The sequence below is a fragment of the Salarias fasciatus genome, chromosome 4 (genome assembly GCF_902148845.1).
Source record: "Salarias fasciatus chromosome 4, fSalaFa1.1, whole genome shotgun sequence".
Classification (NCBI taxonomy): domain Eukaryota; kingdom Metazoa; phylum Chordata; class Actinopteri; order Blenniiformes; family Blenniidae; genus Salarias; species Salarias fasciatus.
In genome coordinates, this window is record NC_043748.1 from 9621807 (window position 1) to 9645412 (window position 23606).

The window sequence follows — 23606 nt, forward strand, 5'->3', positions numbered from 1 at the left end:
CACCAGAGAGGAGCCTGATGGCTTGAAAGCGTTCGCTCAAACATGTTCTGTTGGGATAATGTGAGCTCTTGTATGATCGAGCCTGGTTGATAAGAGCTTTACAGCTTTGGAGCATCAAGTGAACACTTCAAACAGGGACCTCTCCCTATGCTTGTACCTGTCCTCGCCGCTTTGGATCCTCAGATGTGTGCTCGTTCGGGGCACTTTGTTCAAAGCAGCTCCTGCAGAGCCAGATGAAACCCATTCATTTGAGTCACATGTGCTGGAGCAGCAGCAGCAGCAGAGACTCCTGCGCCAGCACGGAGAAGCAGTGTTTAATTCATCCACAGTGGTCACCTGAGGTGAGGTAATTGACATTCATGTGGCATTTATTAATGCTGCATTTTCTTTGCGTTCCTCAAACGCGCAGTTTTTGGGTTAGTTTCTGGGATTCACTCAATGAAAAAAAAAAAACAAAAAACAAAGAAAAGACACCATATATGTCTGAAGGCTGCCAGATGCTGTCAAAAAAGAGTCCCCCCCCCCCCCCCCCCCACCCACCCACCCAAAATTAAAAGCGAAATGGTGAAACGGCTGTGAAATCGTTGTCTGACGCATTTACGATTCAGTCCAACTCTGATCGGAGCCCTGTTTTCGTCGTTTTTTTTTTTTTTTTTTGACAGTCGACTTCCTGTTGGAGCTTTAGCGCAGAGAGAGGTGGAGAGAGGTGGAGGGAGGGGGGAGAGAGAGAGGGGGGAGCGCGCGACAGACCGACTAACTGCCAGTCCGTCTATCTATCCAGCTGCCCCTGCCTCTGCAGAAGCGCACAGGCGCACACATTAACGCACGAGCACGTTCGGCGCACACGTACAAACACACACACACTGCTCTCTCTCGCTATCTCTCTCACACACACGCACGCACACGCATGCACGTGCACGACGGGAGAGAGTGGAGGCAGTGGGATCGCGTCCCATGCACGGTCTGCAGGCTGCCGGAGCCGCTGAGCCACTGTAGTCCATGTGCATGTGCGCCTATGCGTGCGTCCGGGGGCTGCCCGCCCGCCTCTTCCCTCCGCTGCGCTCCGTTCCTCCCGGGACAGGAATAACGGGATACTGGGAGCCGTAAGCATACCGAGGCAGGGTGAACCCCCCCACCCCCCCACTCCCAACACACACACACACACAATGCGCGGGGCCAGCAGAGATTGCAGAGGAGAATGAGCAGAACAGGCGCACACACACAATGAAGATTGGATTACAACAGTGATTTTTGTTCACAGCTGTGCGCCCATGAAGTGCTAAAACGGAGGATTTCATTCATTCTTTTTTTTCATTTTTTTTCTTTTTTCTTTCTTTTTTTTTGGAACACCCTGGGAATAATTCCTTTCTAGAGATCCTGTGTTGTTTCTTCCTCCTGTTGTGCGGCGTTGGTGAGAGTGATCCCCATCAGAGGCTGCATGGTTCCTCGGAGGAGAGAAGAGACTGTTGCAATGTCATCTCGCACGACTGTTTTGGAGCTCTGTGGAAGGGATATGCTGTAAGTACTTTGCCGTGTCTGTCATGATCGTCTGAATTTGCAGTTGTGCCGGGCATGAGCCGTTCCGCTCCCGATCAGAGGCGTTTTTAACCACAAGCGTCCCTCATCCAAAGTGCGGCACCACGCCACGGCGAGCACAGCTGCCCCTAAAACACCATCAAGTTGGATTTACGCGATTAAAGGACTGCTGACTCTTGAAAATGTGCAAACCCGAACTGAACCGAACTGTGCTGTCTTAGTCTTTACACCAAGTGTCATAATTTCCTCTTGATTGATAAAGCTGGCGCAGTGAGCCAAGCGCAGGCATCCTCAAAGCGCATCTGTAACGCGCCATCTACACAACAGGGAGATACTCCATTTACATAAATTCATCTCCACCAAACATCTGATTGCACAAAAAAAATGTAAATTGATATTTTAATAGTTGTTTTGCACCCACCACATCACGTTTATTCCAACGCAGTAAATGTGTTTTAAAAAAGCAACAGGAATGCCATCAGGGCTTCATCCAGGCTGGATGTGCGTTCCGGGGAGGGTTTCATTCAGATGTCGGATCATACATTGCGGGGTTTTGTTCGCCTTACTGGCTGGCACAACTTCCAGCTCCTCTTCTCCATCCCATGCCAGGACGAACATCCAGCGCTGCGTTCAGGACTTTCATGAAGACACCTGCACATTTCTCCAGCTAGAATTTCATTTTGAAAGCCAGAACTGGGTCTGTCCCCGAGCTGAGTCGTGCCAAAAAAAGTAAACACAGGCATGTCCTAAAAAAAAAAAAAAAAAAAAAAAAAAATCTCTGGACGGAGCGTCTTGGCCAAACGTGGAGGGGGGGGGGCAGGCCCGTGCTGCACCAGTAGGGGGCGCACTTGTATTGTGCTGGACTCATTGAACCTAATGGGGAGATCCACATGAATTTACATCCAACCCCCCACCCCGTCCTCTCTCTCCTGTTCTCGGGATTCAGTCACGTTGTTGAAGCGCAGTTCTCCCATCACAGAAAAGCTCCCTTCTCTCACCCTCGTTCCCTCTTTTTCTCCCCCAGTATGGAGAGACGTCAGCGGCAGTCTGTGGAAGGCCGATCCATAAAACTAATGTATCAGCACCTCCCACATGTAGATTCTGTAGACTATGTGCATTGTGCTTCATGGATTCCCCTCTTGTGCAGGAACAGTAGCTGTTTGAATATAATATAAATGTGTTGTCCTTGCTTTTGTGCTACAAAAACACGTTAAAAGTGTCAGTAGATGTGTTTGGTTCATTTACACATGTCAGTCTTTATAGAATAAACGAGGCAAAACTAGAAAAAAGGTGTAAAGTCTTTGCAGGGCCAAAATGTAGGCCCCTACAATGTTTGACATGTCTTCCATGGCTACCTTGTGTTGTTTTGGTGGGTAGATTACATTTTGAATCAAATTACAGTTACTTATTCCATTTTGATGGTTTCAGCCACTTAAGAAATGCAAAAAGTAAAGAAATCCCCACTAAGACGGAACTGCTCCAAGTCTGTGTGTGTCCCAGAGAGAGGTATGATTATCTGACCTGCTGCACCTTTATTTACATACAGATAAAAACCGTGTTAGAGGAACACGGCTCCAAAGTGAGTCCGATGAAAAGGGCTACATTTGAAGTCCAGAGCAAGTCCTGAACAAATGAGTCCTGCAAACTGCAGCGCTGTGTTTCAAATTCATCGGCATTGTTCATGGCTGGATAAAACCTGAAATCACCTCCATCTCTGGCCTTCAGGGATAGATTCAGAGAAAAGATTCTTTTTTTTTTTCTTTCTTTCTTTTGAGTCAAAGAGAGAAACGCTGCAAACTCAGAGCTCAAGCCACAAAGCAACACAGTGTCTTATCTCCTCTCTTTATAATCATCTTAAAATATAGAACTTGAATTTAAATCACCATTTTATAAGCAGTCTCTATGTGCACTGCCAATAAAGATGATGTTTCAAGACATCAGACACCACAATGATATGGGAATCTTCCAATATTATTAAAGGTAACTGATGGAATTATCAACTATTGGGATTTGATGACAATGTCAGTGATCTTGCCTCATTTTTTTTTACATTTTTATCTACATTTTTTGTTTGATTCTCTCTCTTCCAGTATCTCACTGTCGCACGCACGCACGCACACACAACGTGCACGCAGAGGTCGGTTTTGCGGGAGCTGAGAGGTATGTGCAGTGGGCAGACAACATGTTGAAGCCTGAGTGGTAACAGACGATTACTTCCACTGGGCTTCTCATGAGCGCTCATGCACATGTCAGGGCACACGGAGCAGATGGCTGGGGCCTGAGAGAGGGAGAGCCACTGAATGAAAGAATGGCTGGGAGAAAATGAATATAGGAATGAGGTGACAGAATAGAAGAATGTCAGGAGTAAATAGGGGGAACGGTCGCTATATTTCATGGGTTGCTCGCAGGGGTATTCCGGCAAACTTTGGGGTAAGCGGTGATTGAAGTGAATGAACGGTCGGGGCCTAAGTGGGAACACGTTGAGGGATTTGCAGTTGAAGGGACTGGTTGAGCTTTCTGTTAGAAAGTCTTGAAAAATTTAGCAGAAATCAAAATCACAAAGGATGACTTATTTTTAGGGAGACTTTTTCTGAGGCTGGAATGGTTGAGTTTACAGATGAGTTCACCTGGTTCTGTGAAATCGCTGCATTGCACCTAAAATTTGGGCGCTTTTTTTGAGCCACACGCTTCTTTGATATTTGCAATGCATGAATGGACTTCAGTAAGTCAGACCCGTAAGATGGCAGTGATAAACCTCACATTTCCTCTTAGTTTCTCTTTCCCGCGTTCTGTTTTACAAAACCTTACATGAACGCCTTGGGATTTCTTTTAAAAAGTGCAATCTAAATCCCTCTTTCCCCCACCCCAGAGATACTCTTCAGACTCCTCAGACAGCGTGTCACTTCTCAGCCTTCGTCATTTCTGCAGCCTTCAGGGTGCATGTTTTCACCAGCTCCCCCTCAGATTGATGCAAATGTAATTTTGTTAGCGCTAAAGCAGGAAGCTTTCACTGCAGCGTCTTGATGGAATTGGTTATTTAGTTGGAGATCCCAGCGTGATGTTTCTAATGTTATGATAACAGCGTTGCCCTTTTTCCAGACTGTCTTCAACCAAAGCGTCAGCCGTTGCTCGCCTTCACAGTCTTCCTGCATTAAGTCCAATCAAAGTAGCTTTTGTTGAACGAGCAGCAGGCTCTTCAAACAAGAGGTAATCAGAGGAGTTTCATTATTTCTTTTGAAATATAAACATAATTGCGCTTTCTTAGCGTGATCAGCGAAAACTAATCAGAAAGAAAAACACAGGGCACTTTCAAAACAGTCTCATATTCTTGGTGATATTGCATTAAGCTCTTCTACACATGGCTGCTTCATATGCAAAAGGCAAGGAGACCTATACCTTCTGCAGCACATTGGTATTCATGCAATTTCTTTTTCGCTGGTGTCTGTTTCTTCAGATGGCAGAATCTCATTTTAGCGCAAAACTCTTGAAATAGAAAGGGACAGAGGGATACAGGAGTTGGGGAGTGAAATTAGCTGAGAGAAATAGGAGTTGGGGAGACGGAGCCGGTGACGGAGCAGGGGAAAGAGGAACAAATGGAGCAACAAAGCTGACTTATTTTAGAATGGAGTTATTTTTGCATTAGTATTACTGGGCATACACAGTGAGATAATTATACATCAGGAACAAGAAGAGACAATCCCATGTCGCTGATGAGGCACAGAGATGGACAAAGTGAGGAGATGGATAAAGAATAATGAGCCTGAAGGTGAGAGGGAGCACGATCCGAGTCGCAGCTTACTGAAGGCCAAAACTCAGCAAACACGCTTACAAGAAACGTTGAAAACAATCACAGTGGAAGTAGTTCTGTTGGAGACTGCTATGCAAATTAGGAGGAGTAAACAACCTAAAGCTGAGTTGTTTGACTTAAACTCAGAATCAATTCTCAACTCATTAGGAAATGCTTTTTGCACTAATATGAAATCAAGGTAGAAAAACTCTGAAGACATTTCAGACCTTGGTTGATATTGGATTGTTACGCCTTGCTTTAAGCCCAAATTGTTGAATAACGCCTTCTCGGGACATTAGATAGGCAAAATGCTTTCGTTACAGATTAGACCTTGCTCTGCATTCGTCGTCCATCCAGCCATCCATCTTCTGCACCACTTCCTCTCGTTTAGGGTCGCCGAGGCCAGTTCACACCTACAGGCACTTTCAGAGTCACTAATCATCCTCAAACACATGTTTTTGGAGTGTGGGAAGAAAACTGCTCATCAGTCACACTTTCTTTCCTCACAGGGAAAACATTACTGGTTTTTGGATTTTCTCTAGTTTCTATCTATTCTCTATAAACTGCTTTAACCGGTGTGGGGTCACAGAGGGGCTGGAGTCTATCCCGGGGGAAGGCAGGGCCAGCCCATCCCACGGAAAATACACAGACAAACAGCCGCATTTACACATTAGATCATTTTTCATGTTTTCGTTGACTGTAAATCAATTCCTCAGATGGAACAATACAGTAAGTTGTACAACATCATGTGTCTGACGTTAACTTGGCTAATATAATTCGAGATAAAGATAACTTTATATATTATGGTTAAAAAAAAGAAAAAAGATTAACACACTCGGAGTTCATTTTCCCAGTAATAGGTCAGCTGTTAATCTCATCACCGCAACAAAAGGCTGGAGAGACTGACGGAGGAGAGGTGGGGATATGAAACATGCCCGAAGGTTTAAAAAAAAAAACCCCAAAGATAAACTAGTCGAGCTCGTGGACAAAAAAAAAAAAAAGTGATGCAAACATCCTGCAGTATAGCAGCGCAGTCTGGAGGGTGGAGGACAGAAAGAGTGATGAAAGCAGGACGAAAGATGAAAGAAATGATGGACACATAAATGTGAAGTGAATAGATAATATGGTGATGAATGAGTGTGGTGTAATGGAGGAGCCAGCGTGGGCATGCAATATTAAGGATTGTCTTTTACAAACCAGAAAATATGTGCACACGCATACGTCCTCTGGGCCTCAGGATAGTAAAACATATACTTATCATCCCCAGTATCAACCATTCTGCCCCCGACTCTGTAAATAAATCATACCCATTGAGTGCGTACACCGTGCTAATCTAATTTTAATGCAATTTAGGAAGATAGAGGGAAGAACAAATGTGACCGCAGCACTAAATGCAATCGTATTAATCATCATGTAAAGATAATGCAGCTGAATAATTGATGCATGTGAAGCCTAGTTTGGTGCGGACCAGAAATGTGGCTTTGTGACGGTTAAGCTGTGTGGGAATTGTGGCAATGGTGGAGACTGCTTGTGTGTGAGAGAGAGAGAGAGAGGAGTGTTAACCAACTGCAAATTATCATAGAAACAGAATTAAATCTATAAAATATATTTTTATTACTTATGACTGAAGATGCTTTATAAGAAATTACGGTTTGTGTATGCTCAGTGTGCGTGTTCCGTGTTTTGCATGAGGTAGGTGTGTGTACGTACGGTGCGTGTGTGTTTATGTGCATGTGTGAATAGTAGCCAGTAGTATGGATGCGCCTGCCAAACATCATTTACTGTTGTGATGCCAAGAACCGGTAGCCTTTGTGTGACGACAAACTGCCCAATACGATTTGGCCGGGGACTCTCTCTCTCTGTGTGTCTCTCTCTCTCTCTCTCTCTCTCTCTCTCTCTCTCTCTCTCTCTCTCTCTCTCTCTCTCCTTTCATCCTTTGTTGTTTTTACTGCTTTCCCCAAAATATCCCTGTATTGCGGCAGAGTTGAGACAAGGAGGAAACATAAAAACACTCTTTTGTCCGTCGTATTTTTGCACCACTATATTCGAATTGAAAATTGGACTTGCCTGTTACTATAAATACAATACTCCAAATCTGTGCCCCTTTTCGTTAATCTGATTTTGCCAGACATCGTCACTGACTACAGTAGTATACACTCATTGAAAGATCTGTGTGTAGAGCTTTTCTTCAACCTCCCTCAGTTCATGCAACTGCATAGACGAGCTTTGAACGTGTGTTTAACGTTGGCATGGTGTGCTGGAACGGCTTCTAATTGGATAGACCCTCTCTCTGTTCTACATATCAAAATTCATCATCCGCTCTCGCTGATTAATGCCGCTTCACGTGGAGACAATACACACGGATTAAATGCAGTTATCATGTTTAAATTGAGATAAAGCAGTTATAAACGGTCACACGTTGAGAGGGAAACTCACTCCGTCCACGTCACACTAAGCAGTCCGTTTGGACTTATTTCCATATTTCTTTTATTACAGATGGCAGGTCCAGGCTATGAATGGCGAAAATGTGCGAAAGATGAAGTCTCATAACGTATATATGATGCACCGATGTGAGGAGAAGCCAGGCCTGAACAATTAAACAGGTCGCCGCGGTGTCAGCGTGAGGCCTCTTGTAATCCTGGAGCTTTTTGATGAGGCGGTGTGACGACTCCTTGACAGAGACATGAGGAATCCATTAGGCCTCAGTGCTCTCTCCGCAGTGAATGAACTGAGATTTGGATGATTCATTCGCGGGTCTCTTCTAACAGTGTTTCTGCTCAGTTGGGCAGTGGGGGTGGGGGGGTGGGGGGGGTGGGGGCGGGTGGGCACAAGCAGTCCACCGCTTGTTTAAAAAAACACGGGATGACACAGTGAGCCCACATGCATTATTCAGTTCACAAGACAGCCTTTCTTTGGTGTCTCAGTTTCATTACAAAGTCACAAGGTATGACGAATCCTAGCCTGAAGAAAATCATCTAAAACTATCATCATACTTGGAAATCTTACAAAGCAGATGATTTTTTTTTTATTTTTTTCATCTGTCCTCAGGCAGGGAAGGTGATAGTGTCATGAAGATTGGGAAAGGATTTGATTGTATTTCTCACCTCAGAAGTATCGTGCAATTAGTTCCACAATATTACAAACAATAGACTCAAAAGGCTCCGTAGAGGTTTGAAAGGCGTATTTGGGAGTTTTTTTTTCTTTATTTACACCTCCGTTTTGCAGTTAATCAGAAGTTTATCTCACTGATTAAGAAGCGATCAATGGTGATTTCAGCAACAATGTCTGAAAATATGCAGAGAGCCTAATGGGCAGAAAGAAAAACTGCACAAACAGCACCATACATGAGACAAAAGACTATTATTAAGGTGCAGAGGGAGTTAAAAAGACACCCAAAGCCTCAACAGTGGAGTGAAATAGTCATACTAAGCTTTCCCATCCAACACCCAGTTCCACCCTACCCCGGAATCCAAGAGGAAACATTTTGAAAAGACTCACTGAAGCGCAGTGTAACATAATCCATCCGTCCGTCCTTCCATGCGTCTTTTATAGAACTTAATTATATTTAGGCTTACATTTAACTGTGGGCAATGACAGGATACAACCTGGATGGATGAGAATATGAGAGCAGCTTCATTGGAAACCAGCAAAATAACTCCAAATCATCTTTCAAACACACTAAAAAAGAAAAGGCAAAATGCTTGTTCCTTGACCTGTGGCCAAATGTTCAATCTATTTTGATTAAATTCCTTTAATATATTTTGAAATACCTTGTAACAAAGACACGGTCTGACAAAGAGGCGTGAGTCACTCTATTTAACTTTCTGCCAGTCTGAATGCTTTGCATAGACTTGCAGCACACGGGCCTGCTTTGTAAATGAGACGAGTTTCTCTTGAACTTTTGATCTCGGAGCTTAAACAAGGGCTGCCTGCAACAGTGGCGTGATAGATGACGGCTCCCGCGAATCCATCATGCACCAACGGGCTCGGCGCCAACGCAAAAACATGTGGCCCTGTCAGCGAATCCATAAATCGTCAACAGAACACATCAGCGCATTATGTGACCATATGTTCCACGCCTTTATGATTTTACTCACGCTCTGCTGTTCGGCACACCTGGTCATATGTCTCCCCTTACAATGCAGGATCATGTTTTATGCTCTCTGAGCACCAAAGCAGTTTCGGAGGGTGGATTTTTTTCTGCGAAAAAGACGATGTCTCGTTGGCTTTCTGTTTTATCGCCGCAAAGTAGCTACTGTCACCTCCTTTAACTGTAATCACTCACGCCGACTCTCTCTCTCTCACTGTCCCACTTTCACCTTTTCACACGTTCCCACACATGCGCGGGCTCCCGTATGAGAAAGCTTTGCTTTGTCTGAGGCACTCCACCAACATCCATGGCCTCCCTGTCCAAGGCTCGCAGCGTTAGTTCAAAAACACGGGAGAACACTATCTGGCATCCGATGCTATTTCTAGCCCCCACTGGTTTATATTAGCCTGTTTTTTTCTTTTTTCTTTTTTCAGGCTTTATGTAATTTGTCTGCTACTTACCTTTGGGACACACACTGATCTCTTTATGTATCTGACAGCTGTGTCACCACTCTGCACAGCGCAGCTCATAATTGTAAGGAAGAGTTTCAACCCGGCATCTGCATGATTGTTCATGTGCAACACACCCCGTCAAAGCATCATGTTTGGATTCATTCCGACTTAAAATGTATTAATTAGTCTGTATGCCAGTTTGCATTATACTATATTGTTAGCAATGTTGTTGCAGAATAGTGTCCGGCCTATGAAATATTCAGACTTTAAATTTTGCTACAACAGTCCACAAAATTAGCATTTCTGCCATAAAAATATAATATCTAACGTTTGTTGTAAAAGTCCATATTGCTGAAAGCTCCAAATAAATCAGTGCACAGTTGATCAGACCAGACAACGTCCTGTTTTTATTTCACATCAAAAGTTTCCCCTGTAAACTAAAAGCTGCTGTGATCCAACTCAGAAGTGTTTCATCCTCCCACAGTCCCGGTTTGAAATAATTTTTATTATTCACCAGCCCGACACAAGGAGGTAGGAGGTTGTATAGAACCACAAGAAAAGTTAAGTCAGGTTGTCTGTTGCTGTTGCTCATGCAGCCGTCCTCATGCTTTCAGTTGCGCGGCAGGCTCTGCCGAAGGTTGAGTGTTGAAATATTGCACTCGTAAGCTGTATAAATGCCTCCTTGCCTCCCCTGAACAGGAACAGCTTGCTCCTGAATCATCTGAACCGAGCAGTCGTGACCATAAAGTGTATACTTGTTAGTCATCTTGCTTTTTCTCTCATCCCTCCGCATCTCCCCGCGAAGGCCGTCTCCCTCCTCGCAAGCTTTATGCGTTTAATAAAGTTTCCGAGGAGAAACGGAACGAGAAAGAAAGTTGTTACCTGTGTGTGTGGGCTTAAAGAGCACTGCATTAACGGTTTACTTCCCCTGCTTTTTTTCTCCCCATCACTTTCCCTCCTTCTCCAAATTTCCTTTCTCTTTGATCTGGCTTCATCTGTTCTGCTCCCCTTCATCTTTTTTTCCCATGCAGGGGATGAAGTGGTTCGGCAGAATGTCCCTCAGCAGCAAAAGGAGCAGGAGGAGGAGTCGAAGGAGCTGCAGTTGGAGCAGCAGCAGTGAAGGCAACGGCGTGCTGCTCTCCTTCGCTCTCCTGGTGGCGGTGACCTTCATGGTCGACCCCGCGGCGGCCCAGAAGCAGCGGACCGGCGGCGGCGGCGGCGGCTCGGACAAAGTGCCGGTTCTGAACATTGCGGTGATTTTGGGGCGCACGCGCTACATCTCCGACCGGGACATCCGGGCGCTGTGGAGCAAGGAGGACCCCATCGACGTCAACGTGGTCACGCTGCTCGTCAATGAGACTGACCCCAAGAGCATCATCACCCACATGTGCGACCTGATGTCTGGTACCAAGATCCACGGCGTGGTGTTCGGGGACGGCACCGACCAGGAGGCCATCGCCCAGATTTTGGATTTTATTTCTTCGCAGACGCTCATTCCCATCCTGGGCATTCATGGAGGGTCTTCCATGATCATGGCCGACAAGGTATGTGGGACGGCTGTGAGTGATCGTGGCCGGTGGTTAATGGAGTGAATGAATGACTAAATGATTGCTCAATTTTGAGTGACTCACTGTAAGTTTTGGCTTCGGCTGTTATTATCTCAGACATTTAAAACAATCTTTGACTGAAAAGAGCTCGGTTGAATTTACTGAAGAGAAAGAGGATGCAGAAAAGTACCAAGCTAGTGGCTGTGAAAAGACCTGATGCGGAGGAAGAAAGGGTAGGAGGATGAGGTAAGTATATGCTAAGACGTGCTGCAGGAACGGGTAGAAGGAGGCAGCGTTCAGAAAAAAAAAACAGATGGGGAACTGGAGGAAGCAGAGACTAATAGATGCAGTGACTAAAGGAAATATGGAAGGAGTGGGTGTTGTCGTGGTCGCTAACATCGCGCACTGCACTGAGCTGTAATCTGGGGAATCTCCTCTCATTGTTCAGGATTCCCTCAGACATGGTTTGGGGGTCTTGATTGTCTGCATTGAACAGGCAATTCCCCCTTCCTGCCAATCACTTAAACCCTGAATGGGAGCAGATGAACAGCACATGATTGTATGGATTCACATGTCAGTGCTTAGCTCTCGGAATATCTCCGTCACAATGGAGACGTTCCTAACTGTGTTATTTGGCCAAATGATCAAAGGGGGCTTACCATCAAAGATGACAATAGGGCTGGAAATGGTATGTATTGACTTGAATCTGGAAAAAGTGTGTGAAAATGTGCTCGGAATTTCAATTGACCTATTTTAACTTTCTCCAGAGCAACTGTTCCTTTGGTGAAAATACAAAAAAGTTTTGATTATAGTCCATAGGAATGCAGTGCTTATGGAGTCCAAAACTTTAAGCTAAAATATATATTATACAGCAGCATGATTCAAAGTCACCGATCCCGCCACACTAAGCTAAAACGTCCAAATCAAGTCAACCACTATTCAGTTTATTTGTTTTGCTTTTGTGTGTCCATAATGTGTTCCTCGCTCTTTGGCTTCACTTAAATGTTTTGGCAATCAGGAAATGGAGAGGGGGTCCGCAGCCTTTCTGCAGTCTGAGTGGGCTCCAAGAAAAAAGGTGGGGAACCGTGGAGTTGAATGAACAAACACACCAATCACAGTGAAGGAAAATGATCCGTTTCATTGTTGTGGAACATATAATGTCTGATTTTCTGACTTTAGATAATTTCACTGCTTTGCTCTTCTTCCTTGGTGGTGTCTCCTTTTCTCCTCCTCCTCTTCGCCGTGCGACTTCAGCACTCCTTGCTGTCCCGTTACTCAGTGACTGTTTATTTGGAGATGTTTTTGGAACGAGTTCAATTGTTGGAAAATTGCTCACATATGTTAGCAGAGTGGCTGATGTTCCCCGGTGTTAGTATTATTTCTGTCTCCCCTATTGTCCCTGATGCTTGTGTGTGTGTGTGTTTGTGTGTGTGTTTGTTTTTATCCAACACTTTCCTCAGGACATGTTTTGTTTTTCCAAATTTTTCTCTTTTTTTTTTAAGATATTCAACAGCATGCTGGCGTTTAAGCTCCCGCTGTATTAGACAAATAACATCTTACTTCAGCTTCCACTCCAGCAGCTGATATGAATCTTTTTCCTTAAGTTGTCCGGCAGATCTCCCACCAGATCCGACCCTGTAGTCCAGAACGGAGACGCAGGGCTTCACTGAGACTGTCCGGCCTCTGAGTGATTATCTTGTTTGTTTACAGTAAATATACAAATGTCTTAAAGTTAGTGTGGTAATGGTTTATTGATCCTGTAATGCTATATGTGGCAGCGAGAGGTGAGAGGAGGTAAAGCGATAAGTACTGGAGGAGGAGGAGGAGGAGGAGGAGGAGGAGGGACGAGTGAGGGATAATCCCTCATCTTGACCAGAAGCGATGCCTACTGAAGAGGAATTATTGAATTTCCTGATTGACACCTGCCACAGGAACACACACACATACACACATACATTCATACACACACACGGCCATGTTTTCATCACTCCAGAGAACATTACGCTGAATTAATCTCATTTTCTGATTCAACACTTAGTGTTTTCTTCAGACGTGACCTTAAACTCAACCTGTCTCCATCTTTGTTTGTGTTTTGGAGGATCTTCCTATCTGTCTTTGAAACAAAGGCTGCTTCTCCTCACTGTGTAGGCAGATTTATGTCCTCACAACATGAGTAATCCGGGTTCACACACACGTTATTTCCCCTGTCAGCGAGTGTCACTCAAACAGCGGTGATTCAGCTTCTTGACAGCAGGAGTGTTTCCTCTCCAGGAACATATTAGGAGAAAATAATCCACGTTAAAGTGCTCAACCCAGCACTCTGTGTCCTCTTTGTTTTGCTTCATGCTATGTGCAGCTGGTTTCAACATAAACAGACCTAAAGGCTAAGTTTTAATGTGTACTCTGTGAAAGAGGTGAATGAGAAGAATACTTGACATATATAAAGGCCAAGACAGAGGTGTCAAACATAGGGTCTGTGGACCAAAACCAGCCTGCAGGAGGCGACAAACCTACCAAACAATTTGTACTTTTTTTCTCTTCAAGAAAACATTGATGTTTTTAAACAAATATCTCCATATTAGCAGACACAGCAGACCTGAACTGAGACATCAACATGAAACCTAGCTTCCTCTTTAGCCTCAAAGCTAAACTGTGAGTTTGTAAAATCCTGCATAATGCAACAGTTACAAGTTTCTGTTTTGGACAATCACAGTATCTTATTTTGGCTTCACGCTGAGATTATTTTCATTCTAGATCCTAAAATGCTGCCTTTAGCTGTTCTCTCATTCGTTAAAGTTTATGTAACTGCCGGCCCTCCGTAGGTGAAGGTTTATGTGGTTACCCGGTGAAGTGGTGGAGTCTTTGTGCCGCCTTGTTCCATGCAGATTTCCTCTAATCCTCATGTGAAATATGAGAAGAAGCTCGCCTCCGATGATTATGCCTTGTAAGACCCTCGGTGTGTTTGTCTATTCATGATTACGCCTCCGTGCTCGTGTGTGCACAGACGTGTGTGAAATCCCCCCCCCCCCATCCCCGCCCACCCCACCCTGTATATGCGCTTTAATGCCTCGCCGTGCACTTTGCTCTGTGTGTGCGCGCGTTGCCCTCGCCTGTCACTCGGAGGCTAAATCTCTCTGTGCTGATGACTTCCAGTCAGAGCCGTTTCCACGTCAGCCTCCAGAGAATACTATCTCAGAGGTTTTTTATTTCATTTCAAGAAAGAGGAAAAAAATGTATACATGCCTCATCTCTGTTTCGTTTCTCTCTGTTCTTCCTGTGTTTGTCTTTTTCCCGGTGTTTGCATCCTGCTCTCTGTCTGCCATGCTTGCTTGTTAATTAGATAAATGGCGTGGTATCTCCTTGTGTTTGTCCCTCCCATACATCTCTCAGACTTTGTTGAATAATGCACACATGCCTGTATTGAAAAGAATACATTATTGATTAAGGAAGAAAATGCTGCAGTCTAAGCAATTCAGCTCGAATATACCAACTTAGCAGCTCCTGAAACCTGCGTGGGTGAAAATCAAAAATCTTTTTTGGGATTTTTTTTTTTTTTTTTTTTTCCCCCTGCTGGTTTGCTTTTTTTCATTTTTCCATTCATATTGCACGAGGCCTAATCAAGTGGCTGGATGTCTAGCCAGTCTAATTGATTGGTTTCATGTCATTGTCATGCTAAATGGTTATTAACGTGCCCCGAGGTCAATCGTGGCGACTGGATCTCGTCGGTCAAGGACATTTGTCTGTGTTTCTCTGCCTTGCTGCTCCAGCATGGAGCATCCGATTGACACATCCAGCCTCTTCTGTCTGACGTCTCCTTTTGCTGCAGCTGCTTCCTTTTTTTCCCCTTTTATTTATTTATTTTTCATTTTTTTTCCCTCCGAGTTCGGCTTGTGAATTAAATCACGGTCTGTGTGCTCCAGATGTGTTAACAGCAGCAATGGGAGATGTCCGCCTCTGTTTTGCCTCTTGAAGGAAAAACAAACAGTTTTGCTTCTGAATAAAACAGAAAGCGCTCAAAGAGTCGGAAAATATCGCGTTGCTCCTTAATGCTTATCTGGATTGTGGGTACAAGTGTGTTTCACCGCTTCAGTGTGTGCGCCACGCAGGAGGCTATTCCTCATCGATGCTGCCAACACGCACGCACACACACACACACACACACACTGAGTGCACAGAACACTTTCACTTCAGTTTCTCCCTAAAGCAGCTTACAAAATGACACTTTATTCACTTTGTTGATTGATTATCCAGGTATTCAGACGGATGACTGACTGTTGTGTTCACAGTGAACACATTTCATATTCTTCAAATGCTCGAGACTCCCAGGTTTTTTTGTTTTTTTTAGACTCTCCCATCCAAAGAAAATATTAGTTTGAGTTGGAGCATTTGTCCAAGTGATTTCTGACTGACAGTTTTATGTGAATGTGCACTCTGTTGCCTCTTCTACTTTTACCACCAACGACAACAGGAGCGATGCATTTGAAGCTAGACAATAGAGCTTCTTTTTTTTTATTATTTTGCATTTTCTTGTTAACCCATCAGGTGGCTGTGGATTGGTTTCCTTACAAAAACACACAGCAGCACCTACTAGTGGCCAAACATGCCAACAGTATAGTTTTCAAGTGACACCATTTTTTTAACGTAAGCTTTTGCATGAATGTCGTACTTTAGGAGAGCCTACAGACAGCTTGTTTTGCAGCACTCAGTCGTTGGATCCTGTAGTTAGTCAGATCCAAGCACAGTGGGAACGTCTCTAACTCACAGTGATCGCTGGCACAGTTTTGTCAAGTCCACTTTTAAGGGATTGCGTGAAAATACAAGGATAATAAGGAGCTTTTTCTTACTTTTTAAAGAGATATGCGAGGGCTAAAGTGGACCAAAAGTGAAATAAAAATTTTAACACCATTGTAATTTGCTTCAACCTTTCTTACTCTCTGTTTTGTTTTTCATTCCAGGTCCACTGTTTTGCTGCATATTAGTTGTTTGTTCAGCTTCCTGTTTTTGGTTATTTAGAAATGAGATCTTCTGTAGTTCATGTTGCATCGTTTCCAACACGTGTCTGATTGTCCGTGCGTCTGAATGTTGGTTTGAAATGCTGGAAGTAAAAGAAAAAGGAAGGTAACTGCAGTTATCAAAGGTTTTAGTCTTAGGCCCCATTCGCATGACAATATTTCAAGTAAACACCTCATTTTTGTGTTTTTACGCCTGAAAAGTTTTGAGCTTACATGGCAACATTTTGAAAACAAAATCTGTTTACACGGAAACGGCAGAAACAGTGAAGACGATGTAGTTACTTTATAAAAGTCCCAGCTTCGGTCGGGTTTTCAGACTTGCTAAATTATGAAGCAAAAAAATATATAAATGTAGAAACACAACTTGTGTCAAATTTTTCAGAGAAAACTTTTGTTCCACAGCAATTTAACAGCAAGATGTGAACCACGATGATTACAAAGATCCGCACTCTGTTGTTGGATGACTGCATTGCATGGTTGTAAAAAAGGGAAACCCACTGCGAGCTGCAATTACTCAATGTTTCCATCACAGTGAAGCACAGACAGTAAACTCTGGCTGCAAGTGTCTTTATGTAAGTTTATAGATCCATAATGGTGAGTTTCATTTACTGATTCCAGGATACGAGTTTTTTTTTTCTGTTCATGTATGTTGGTGGGATATTATGTATGTGCCGTACCGTGACTCGTGTGCAGCTGTCATGGCGTCCTGTGGCTGGAGAAGTAATCCATAAAAGTCTTTTTTTTTTCTTTTTTTAATCCTAAACAACCGACTACACACACCTGATGTAACTGCCAGCATTAATTTAATAGATTTGTGGGTGTGCGGCGTTACTGTGATCAAAGGACATTATTCATCCATCCCTTGTTGTTGTCTCCCCTCAGGCGGTATAATTACACACACACACACACACACACACACACACACACACACACACACACACACACACACGCACACGCACACACGCACGCACACGCACGGTCTCTGATGTTTGTTGGTGCCTGCTTGTGTCAAACAGCAAACTCAAATGGAGGGGAGGGAGGGGAGAGGGAGGCAGGGAGCGACTGGAGAGATTGGACAGAAATACCATTTCATGAAATCATTTATGAGTCTGTCCAATTACTGCATGGAGACGTTTGTTTTTGTTTGGCTTAAATCAGTCTGTCATTTAACTAGAGCATCGTCTCCATCCTGTTGAACCACAGGGGCTGCTGTCTGTCACACACCTCCGTGCAGACGCTATCCTAGCATGTTACACAGTTTGCGTACATGCACTATTATTTATTTTTTGCACACGAAGGCGATTCATTGCGTCGTCTCTATAATTGTCAGTGTGTGTGTGTGTGTGTGTGTCTGAGTGGGGTCGGGCTGCAGTACTGACACACCGCTGTTTCATCGTCACGTCTTATTACCTGCCTGAGACTGTCCTCGGCCGGATTCCCATGGCAACACTTTATTTGATAGCTCTCCTTGATTTGTATTGTTGCTGATGTGTGTGTGATTGTGTGTGTGTTTGCTGCAAAGTGAAGTTTTCAAGAGTTAGCAGTCACTTCCCCCCCCCCCCCCCCCCCCCCCCCATTGAATTCCTCTCCCAAAGCCATGAAGTTTATCTGGCACTGTATTCTGATTGCACTAAAAGAGAATAACTTCACATTAAGTTAACACTGATTAATATTCCTAGTGATTTCTTGTGAGTGTGTGTGGCTCAGCGTCCGGCCTGGACAGGATGTACCGCTCCTTCACCCATTTATTGCAAAAAATGTTCTCCAGCACCCTCTGACACTGAACGGTGTGGAAGACGGATGGATGGACAGAGTGACGGATGGGATTTCTTGAAATCTGGACCATAAAGTGACTGTTCACCACCCGAGCTGCTATTCCTCTGTTATGAGTGAAGCAGAAATAAGTGGTGCTTGCTTTCTGGGTTTATTTAGTCATTTGGTTAGTCCTCCATATGTAATGTGTGTGTGTGTGTGTGCGCATGCGGTTGTGTTATTCCAATAGCCAGCTGCAGCCGCCTTGCAGATGAGAAATGGCCTCTCACTTCTCAAAGGGAATCGATTTGAATGAATATGTGGGATTAGAAAAAATAGAGCTGTTATCTCGCTGTATGAGTGTATTTCTTTATTTTTCGGTGTTTGGTTTTTCCTGACGGCATCTTGTCCAGTGTAGTGTAGGTTTGTGTTGCTCTTACAGGGTTTTTTTTTTTTTTTTTTGGAACTTTTCTTTTTCTAAATGTCATCACGTCACATTTATATCAAAACATGCACTAAAAAGTGACCCTTCCTCTCATTTACTCTTCCCTCATTCTGGCTCTTTCATACTTTGCCCCCGTCTTCTGTCTCAGTCTCAGTTTTTTCAGTGTATAAGTCTCCTCTCTGTCTCTCCGAACATCCAGATGGCAGCGATCTACAGTACACAACACAAAGTTACAAACTCCAAATGTGTGTGGAGAAACGCATTTAAGAGCTACAGGTAGGAGAGTCGGGTCAGGAGCTGTAAAAGCGTGTTTCTGAAATAAAAATCAATTGATGGGTAGACCCAGCACGGTAAAAATAAAAGTTATGACCCTCGCTACCCAAAGCGTCTTCTCCTTTCCCAGCTTAATATACAAAGGCACAGGACGGAAAGACTAACACAGTGCTGCGTGATCGAAAAGTGAGAACATAAATTGATTTTGATGTTACCCGTGTAGACATTTACTTTAGTCTTTAATCTCCTTACACACTTTATCTGCTGCATTTTATCCCTCCACCGCCACTTCCTCCTCAACTTCCACCGCCGTCGTTTCCGACTGAACGAATCACAGTCTCTTTGCGGGCGCGTCTCCTGCTGGGAGAGATGGTTTAATAACACCCGCTCCGTGCTCAGCAGGTTTTTGACGGATGGCGAAGTGCGAGGATCGATCGGGCCCCATCATGTGTGTTTGCATGCAGAGTGTAACACAGCAGCATTACCATCTATTTAAACAATTTGTTTGGAGCCGGTGCGATTAGCAAGTGCTTTTTTTGTGCGTGTGTTTTGTGGGTCTGTGGCGTCGTTACAAGGATAAACAAACAGCAGCTTGGCTAACATCACACTAATCCTCTTGTCTGTTTGCCTTTGCATTTATGGTTCGGTCAACTGACTGTTAGACTAATGCTGGGCGAGAATTTTCGGGTGTAAGCCTGACAGTTTATCTCTTCTTGTGTTTCTTGTCGATTACCCCAAGTGTCTCCGCAGTGCATTCGTTCCTGATCTTCCTGACTCGCACTGTCAGCCCCCATAAACCCACACGGAAGCACTACAATGGAAACATAACAGAAACTCGACAACGCACATCTATTAACACGGCTATCGCCACTTCAGAGGAGAGAATCCCATCATCTCAGCTTAATTCTAAAATTTCACTTGCACACAGTTACAGGCCAAAGATGTTTTCTTTCTGTCATCAGCCAATTTGCTTTTTTTCCCACTGAATCCTTCAAAAGAACCATTTACTGAATGTTAGAACATTTTGATTAATTTGTCGACACTCAGAAACTTTTATGGATCTTAATTCCCGGTTTGCGTCGTTTCCTCAAGAGCAGCGGCGACTGATGAACCAGCGTCTTTCGGGGGAGCGTGTCAATCAGTTGCAGTGGTGAGCAGCAGAAATGTCAGTGAGGGCTTCACTTTCTGTTTTTAAACTCTACTATTTCCATCGACTGTCACTCATTCTCCTGTAGTGGTGCGGATATATATCAGCCAGTTGTTTACCCGTAGGGATGCTCGCCGAGCTGATGGCTTATTTATGTTGACATGAGTTTGTGTTTGCAACATGAAACACACTCGCCGTATTGATTTCCACAGAAACAATCAGACAGGAGATTTAAGTTGGCGCCAAGTTGAGAAGTTAAGAATAATATCTGGTAGTGTTATGAGGTTACACCGTCATCAGTGTCAGGACTTTTATTTACATTTCAAGGAGTATGCATTCTTTTACAAACCACTGCGTGTTTTTTTTTAATTTTTTTTTTTTATTTGGGTGTTTGCCTAACCTTGCCGGCAAGCTGAATTCTCACGGTATTTGTTCTCACACACCACGAGAATCCTTCTTGTACCGCTCGCGCCTATGTGCTCGGGATCGGGCTTTTTTTCGGTCGGACCAATCACGCGTCGTTTAGGGCGGGACATGAAGCTTTGACGGAAGCAGGAAGCGACGGACTGCTAATAATATTAGCATGGCTAGCGAAAACAATGGATATCCCGACAGCTATTAAATCTGTTTGAATGAATCCTCTATTGCGTTGAAAAACAATCAGCAAGAGGTTTTTTTCTTTGCAGCGATTGGCTGAAACCAAACATGGTTAGGCGGGTGCACTGTGTTCTTCCGTCCAATGGATGCAAAGAGTTCTACAGCAAGTCCCTCCTTCCCCGAACGGATTTGCCGAGTGAAATCCCAGATTGACATGTGAAGCAGTTAATTGCTGCACATGTCAATATAGCTTTTGCCAAGTTAGTGTTGGCCTGAAATTAAATGTTACACTAACTTTTCTCAGTTGAGCTCCACTCCTTCCAAACTCAGTGTTTGTTTTTCTAATTCAGTTGTTCATTCATTGTTTAAAATCTCACTCCCTCAAAAAGACAGTCGCTAACGGGCAGCTTCATAAAAACTGCATAAATAGCTCTATCATCATGCTAAACAGCAACTACTCAAGCTAAAAAATGTGATTCTTTTCTTCATTTCTTAAAATTTTGCATATGATGTGAATATTATTGACTTTCCAAAGAATACCCAGTTCACTCCCTTCACAGCGGTAGGACGTAGCTGTGGTGCTGTTATGCAGAAGTGTGGATTTTTTTAAACTCGGCAAGTTAATTTCAAGCTGAATAACTCAAAAGAGTGAACCTCAAAGTTAAGGAAAAAAAATCAGTAATGATATCAAGAATATCACTGACTTATAGCTTATAGTCACTAGAATAATGATAGATATCGCAATTAGTCGGTATGCGAAAAACAAACAAAAAAAAAAATTAAACTGTTATTGTAAATTTTTAAGGTGAATGAAAAAGTGACTTTTTTTTTGTTTTCCCAGCATACCCTGTTGCCTCCATCCCTCTTGGCAGATCCCACCTTTCTGTTAAAAAATGCGATCGTATGGCATCAAAAAAATATTTAAAAAGTCAAGTTAATTGATATTATTCATATGACGAATAATCTTGGGCTGAAATTTGACGGTGACGGCCTGAAGTGTGGAGTTATCGCTCTCAGAGGGCTGCGAGTGCGGCGCCCTTTACATTTATGACTCCATTTATGGATTCATCTTCAGGGGGACATGTGGGTGATGTGCCGCTGCCCATATTGATGCCATGGGAGTACGCATTAAACATACATTACCGCTTCCATTTATTCAATATGACATTATTCATAGCTCTAAACACGTGTGTGGTTTCCTAATGTCAACTGGGGAATGTATTTAAAAAAAAAAAAAAAAAGTAAATCACAGACAGTCTTTTGCTATTTTAAGATAGGAAAACATTATTAACTTTTCATTTGTGGATGGTGGAGTGACGAGCGCAGAAGCAGAGGCAGTGACAGCGGCTCTGTCTGTTTTACTTGATTTAATTCTCTCCATGTCGTTCCTCTGGCTCATTAAATTGTTTTGATGCCGTGTTTTTTGGCGCACTCCATTCTCCCGGCTTGTTTCTGGAGGTATCTTTAACCCGCGCTATGATATCCCCTCTCCGAGCTGCTTTGGGATTTGAATTAAAATCTTCCGTGCTGGGAGGTCAGACAACAGTCACTTACTTTAAGTTTGATCTAATTAAAACAGCGGCATAAAGAAGAACGGACCTCCCACTCCCCGGGCCTCATGCTGCGACGGGAGGAGAGAAAACGGGGGGACAGAAGTCTGATGGACGGGACGGGAGACGTTTAGCTCGGGGTGTTTAGAACAAAAACATATTGGAGCGTTTCACATTGAAGTGCTGGGAAATAAATTAGGTCATGGTGAAACAGCACAAAAAATAAAAAAAAAGATACAAAAGCATGTCAGGTTTTATTTTGGGGCTAAAAATCACCCTTTTTTTTTCAATGTGCTGAATATACTACTTATTTATTTATTTATTTTTGATCATCAGAAGCTTTGCAAGAGTTTGTGTGTTTTATTTTGTGAAGCCAGGTCCTCCTGCATTCTTTTGTAGCTTCCCCTTTTATCTGCAGCTCTCTCTCTCTCTCTCTCTCTCTCATCTACATTTCCCATCTAATCTTGAAAGTCTATCTGTCCTCCCGTCTCTCCTTCTTTCCCCATCACGTCTGTTGTTAAGTGTTTGAAGATTGTAACGAGAGATTTCTCCCTCGTATCGAAGCCGCATCGAAAGGAGTTGGCAACAGCTACACACACACACACACACACACACACACACACACACACACACACACACACACAAATACTCAGCACTTAACAAAGCCATGTATGGCCCTTGCCTTGTATTGCTTTTGAGTGTTTGATGCCGCTCTCCTTCCTTTAATGGCTTTTTTCCCTTCGTTTCTTTCTCCATCTGACCTGAAACACACACGCACACACACGCACACACACACACACACACACACACACACACACACACACACACACAGTATACATCTAGATGAAAACGTGAATGCGACGACACACGCACAGTCATGCAGAAACCCTGTTGCCACATCGCCCTGCAGAGTCTGCGGCGAACGAGCGCCATCACGTCAGAACGGGGCCGACTTGCCTCTCCCACCCGCATCCTGAGCTTCTCTGGCACAGCAACACAATTCCATTAAAACGGACCGTCGTCTCCCCCCTTAGCGTCAGCGCGGAGTAGCCCAGCCCGGCGCTGCACCATTTTGGGGGCAGTGAGCTGTGCTAAAAGACAGGGAACTTAGAGACGCAGGCAGTTCGAGTGACATGAATTAAATATCCCCCCGACGAGCTTCTTCCTTGTTTCACTCGTCCTTCCATTATGATGGAGAGCCCTTTGGAGCATGAAGTCAACCTTAATTGTTCTGATGTAGTGGGCCGGACGACGCAGGGATGGATAGATGGATGGGTCGATGGATGGGCGGAATGAAGGGACGACTTGTGAGAACATCTCCGTGCGACACGCAAGCGGAGAAGCTGCGAGCGCTGTTGGGGGGGTGAAATGGCATTATTCATGTTTTATTGGCACACTCGGTTTATTTGTCTCTCTCC

General features: G+C 44.0%; 1 protein-coding gene across 2 annotated transcripts in view; it reads left to right on the forward strand.

Annotated features, from left to right (window-relative positions):
- Positions 1–1168: 1168 nt before the first annotated feature.
- Positions 1169–23606, forward strand: part of grin2aa (glutamate receptor, ionotropic, N-methyl D-aspartate 2A, a) — a 125887-nt gene continuing 103449 nt past the window's right edge. Inside the window, exons 1-2 of one of the 2 annotated variants that reach the window (XM_030090283.1) lie at positions 1169–1518; positions 10897–11409. In XM_030090283.1, coding sequence (XP_029946143.1) covers positions 10900–11409 — 510 coding nt within the window. In that variant the 5' untranslated portion in view covers positions 1169–1518; positions 10897–10899. Of the gene's footprint in view, positions 1519–10890; positions 11410–23606 lie in introns of those variants that run through there. The other variant, XM_030090282.1, reaches the window with a different exon arrangement.